This window comes from Peromyscus maniculatus, chromosome 1 (assembly GCF_049852395.1).
Source record: "Peromyscus maniculatus bairdii isolate BWxNUB_F1_BW_parent chromosome 1, HU_Pman_BW_mat_3.1, whole genome shotgun sequence".
Classification (NCBI taxonomy): Eukaryota; Metazoa; Chordata; class Mammalia; order Rodentia; family Cricetidae; genus Peromyscus; species Peromyscus maniculatus.
In genome coordinates, this window is record NC_134852.1 from 118,306,646 (window position 1) to 118,311,775 (window position 5,130).

At 38.0% G+C, this 5,130-nt stretch overlaps 1 protein-coding gene across 1 annotated transcript; it reads left to right on the forward strand.

Annotated features, from left to right (window-relative positions):
* Positions 1-3,192: 3,192 nt before the first annotated feature.
* LOC102926255 (olfactory receptor 5P59) lies at positions 3,193-4,137 on the forward strand. Its single transcript, XM_006991781.2, has one exon. It carries the CDS (start codon positions 3,193-3,195, stop codon positions 4,135-4,137), a length of 945 nt encoding a protein of 314 aa, XP_006991843.1.
* The last annotated feature ends 993 nt before the right edge of the window (positions 4,138-5,130 follow it).

The window sequence follows — 5,130 nt, forward strand, 5'->3', positions numbered from 1 at the left end:
AGACTGATAATGCAAATGTCTTGATAAAGCATTGGTTTTAATTAGTTAAGTGTTTAAAGTATTTAGTAAATTTATAGTAGTTTCTCCCATTTATAGTTTTAGTTCTCACTTCTTGGAAGAAATTTTATCTCTCACTATAAAAATTGGGCTTAAGGTAATCAGGTAGCTGAAAGACTTGATGACCCACGTCCCTAACCTTGGACCTTCTGTTTGAAAAGCTGACCTTCTGTCTCTTCCCAAATTATCACATGCTCCTCACTCTTCAAACACAGTGTAATGAGAGCAGACTGAGTTCACTCTGTCTGTACTTCGTGTCCTCATTATGTTTCTTATGTAACATTATTACTTAACATTTCAAATCACACTATTTTCAACCATAAAACTTAATAAATAGGAATCCTAATACTATTCCATGGAAATGGCAATAAAGCAGCATTTATTGTATTAAATTCAGTACAGGTGATTTAGAAAGGACTTTTATTTTTAAATCTTTAAATGTTTTATTGTAGTATTTGATCACTTCCACTAACTCTCATAGAACAGTCTCCCAATCCTGATCACCACAGTCAAGAACATTCAATAACATTCTCATGTTCTTTCTTTCATTTATTTTCCATTCTATATCCATGCACAGAAAGTCAAATTAAAAGTACATAATTATCACCACTTTAAAGACATGGGTTGATAAAATTTAAAACCAGAATATTTAATCTGCAGAGTCCTCTTTGACTTCTTGGTGCAGAGAGAGTCTGGCTTTCATCATTAGATTCTAGAAAGTTAATGTAAATCCTATGGGAGCTTCTAGAGCTGGTTAGGAAGAGGCCCTGATGTTCTAGGTGTAATTTACAACTATTTACTAAGTGAAATCACATTATTTTGGCATTTTAATGCCTACAATATCTGCACTGGTGTGAAGAAGCTGAAATATACCCTTATTAATCACCAACTCCTAATCATTATTCATGTACAGCAACAAGGACAAAAAAGTTTCTGGAACTAAACAAAAATATCCTTTGAATTTTCAAGCTTTTGAAAATTTTATTTTATTTCTCTCAAGTTTTTATGCATTTCCCACTGTCCTTGAGTTGTGAGTTGGCTGCTAGATCACCCATATAACCCTGTTCTTAAACTTTCTCAGGACCCCACAGCTAGGACTCATAGCTATCTTATCTTGTGTTTAATAAGAAGATGTATGTATCTCTATATCTAGGTCTTGATATCTTTTTACCAAAGATATATGTATACTTTTGCCTCTGAATTTACATAGATAGAATGTTTGATTTACTCATTTTGGATTCTCTAATAGAAATACAGATAAGTAATTTTGTCAATTGAAAAATAAAAACAAAGTAATCATGCATGTGGAGGAGAGAAACAAGAAATAAGATGAGAGATATTTGCCAATACTGAGCCCATTTGATACCTTATTCACAATGGCATCAGGGTACATTTAATTTTCTTTGCTTCTGGGTATAACCAAAAAGTAAAAGGCCAGATAACATGAAAAAAATTGACATAGTTGGAGTAATGAAACTATGTCACAAAATTGAAAGAATACAACTAAGATGGCATACTTACCACAATTCACTGAAAGGCAAAGTTGGGGTGGTTTCACTCAAATTATTACACAGTAGGAGTTATCTTCTTGGTTTTATCATTCCCATCAGCTAGAAACTGTCATCTTTGTCACTGAAAACTTCAAGTGTTCGTTATTATAAAAGTGTAGGGCTCTGTATGTTTTAGGAAAGGATTTTTAAAGGTCATAACTTGACTACAAATTTTACATTTGTAAAATTTATTTTTCTTGTACATATGATAACTTTTGTTACTTTCATAAGCCTCACTCATGCTAACATATTTAGTTTTAAATCCATAGGTATGTGTTATTATATACATTAAATGTAAAATAAAAGTACATTATTTAAAGGAAATTTCTAACATTTCACTTTGAAATTTGTGAAAGATTCAATATGTATGAGTACATAAGGACTAGAAGTCCAGTTATATGTTTTGAATGATATATATTTTAACTTTTTATTGATTCTTTGTGCATTTCACATCATGCATCCCAATCTCAATCATTTTCCTGTCCCCTAGCTTATGCTCTCTGCTCTTGCAACCTCCTTCACAAAACAAACTTTTAAAGTACAACCTAAAAGTAAAAAAAAAAAAAACCCAAAACAAAACAGACAAACAAAGATCAAGTTTAAAAAAAAAATCTCAGCATGGAAGCTGTACTGTGGCAGTGAGTCACACAATATACCCTTTCGTCCAAACATCTTTACTTGTAAGTATTCAGTGCAAGGAGTCATTGGTCTGGTTTGAGGCCTCTGGTTTCTACTACACCCTCAATGCTGGGCCCTCACTAGGACTCCTCTTGGATATAATATTGTTGCCTTGTGTCATGGAGATCCTGTAGCTTTGGATCTGCAGGTCAAGCCCCTTCATGTGCTCCATCCCTTCAAAGATGAAGTGGGTGTTGTGGTGGGCTATCTTCTAGTACTGGTTCTGGGCCTGAATGGTAGCTGGGTTGGTTAGCCTACTAGCTTTCCTTCATTGTCACCACCTGGGCAACCTCTCCAGCACTTCTCTGCCCAGCTTACCCAATGTAGCAGACAGTGAAGAATTGGGCAGGTTCTTCTGCTCTCACAGCCTCCAGTCCAGCTCATCTGCATTCATATAATCAGGCCAGCTCTACTGCTTTGCCCAGGTGAGGTACAGGGAATATTCTCCAGATTGTTGCACTTGGTGAGGTACAGGATTGGTGCACTTGGTGAGGTTCAGGGCCAGCTCTTCCATTCTTATGCCCCTGAGATCAGCTCTCCTGCCTTTCACAAGTGGCAAGGGATAGGGAAGGATTTATTTCCCTTTACCCTTGCCATCTCATGGAATATGAGCGAGGGGAAGCTGCACTTATCCTACAGAGTCTGCCAGGCCTAGAAACACCCAGTTTTTTTGTGGGTGAAATTCTTCCTGCTGAGGGCTAGAGACTTGGGGCAGAGTTGTGCTTGTCCTCTGGAATCCACCACACTTAGAAATTCCCAGTGATTTATGAGTGAAATTCTTCCCACCGGTATACATTTTTGTAACAATTTCTATCTATGTGTTAATGGAAATGCAGCCACATATTTATAAATCCCTTCTTGTAATGTCTCCAATACAGCCTTGATCTGGCAGCAGCTACACTGTACCATGGCTTTCCTGGAGGATGGGAACCACACTGCAGTGACAGAATTCATTTTATTGGGCTTAACTGATGACCCAGTCCTTAGAGTCGTCCTCTTCACCATCATCCTGTGTATCTACCTGGTGACCGTGTCTGGGAACCTCAGCACCATCCTCCTCATCAGAGTCTCTTCTCAACTCCACCATCCCATGTACTTTTTTCTCAGTCATTTGGCTTCTGTTGACATAGGGATCTCATCTTCTGTCACACCCAACATGCTTATCAATTTCTTGGTAAGTCAAAGTACCATCTCCTACCTTGGATGTGGCATCCAGCTCAGCTCAGCTGATTTCTTTGGGTCAGTTGAATGTTTCCTTCTGGCTGCCATGGCTTATGATCGCTTCATGGCAATCAGCAACCCACTGCTATATTCAACCAAATTGTCCACACAAGTCTGTATCCAGTTGGTTGTGGGATCTTATATAGGGGGTTTTCTTAATGCTTCCTTTGCTATAGTTTACTTTTTCTCTTTTCAATTCTGTGGGCCAAATAGAATCAATCACTTTTTCTGTGATATTGCTCCTTTGATAGAACTCACCTGTTCGGATGTTAGTGTCTTTGCAGTTGTTACCTCATTTTCAGCTGGATCAGTTATTGTGATCACAGTGTTTGTCATAGCCATCTCTTATTCCTGTATCCTCATCACCATCCTGAAGATGAATTCAACTGAGGGCCGTGAGAAGGCCTTCACCACCTGCACCTCCCACCTCACTGCAGTCATACTCTACTATGGGACAATCACATTCATTTATGTGATGCCCAAGTCCAGCTACTCCACTGACCAGAACAAGGTGGTCTCTTTGTTCTACATGGTGGTGATCCCCATGTTGAACCCACTCATCTACAGCCTCAGGAACAATGAGATTAAGGGTGCTCTGAAAAGACAGCTTGGTAAGAAAACACTTTCTTAGAGTAATTGGTTGTTTTGTAAAACTTAATGTAATAATGGCTGTCATGCAAGACCAATGTGACCATTGTCTCAGGTTTGGTTATTAGCCTTCTCATTCCTCCTGTTCCCCTCAATCTCCTTTTCCTCGAAATATATACAGGCATTTTATTTTATTGCATTTCCCTTTGTGTGTCTGTGTGCTTTTAAATGTGTCTTTGAGAATTTTATACATTGCAATTAGATCATTGTCTCCATTTCTCTCCAATGTTTTCCAGTTCTTTACCTCCTTCTTTTACACACCCAACTCCATTTTTTTTTGTCAAATATTTGGTCTGCTTCTGTATACACCCTGGTGTATAGGCATCCACTGAAACATGGTTATTCTACCAAAAACCAAACTCTTAATGGACATTGACTCTCCTTCCCCTGCCACATATTAATTGCCAATAACTTCTCAGGTATGGATGGACTTCACCTCATCTCCCATCTCCATGCTGGGATTTTGTCTGATTTGATCTTACACATGCTGATACAGCTTCCATGAGTTCATATCTACAACCATTGTGTTGTATCTGAAAACAAGGTTTCTTTGTGACCATCCACCAGCTCTGGCTCTTACAATTTTTCTACCCACTCTTTTACAATTCCTGAGCTTGGAGAGAAGGAGGTACAATACAGATGTCTCATATAGTGCTGAGAATTCCACAGTCCCTAATTCTCTGCATATTGACAACTTGTGTGTTAATTATCAACTACTGCAAAAAGAAGCTTTCCTGATGAGGACTGGGAAATGCACTAAACTATGAGTATAATGATAAGTCATTGCAAATTAGCTTAATATTATGTCCATTTAGAAGTATAATGGTGGTAAGTTCTAGTTTGCTAGAGCCTTTGACCTATCTACCACAGGTTTTGGGCCAGATGATGGTATTAGGTGTGGGTTTCATCTTTAAGAGCTAGCTTTATATCCAGTCAGAAAGTGCTTGGTTGCTCTCATGATGTTTGTTTCACTATA

Coding starts and splice junctions, on each gene's coding strand:
- LOC102926255 (XM_006991781.2), top strand. CDS start 3,193: ATGGCTTTCCTGGAGGATGGGAACCACACTGCAGTGACAGAATTCATT.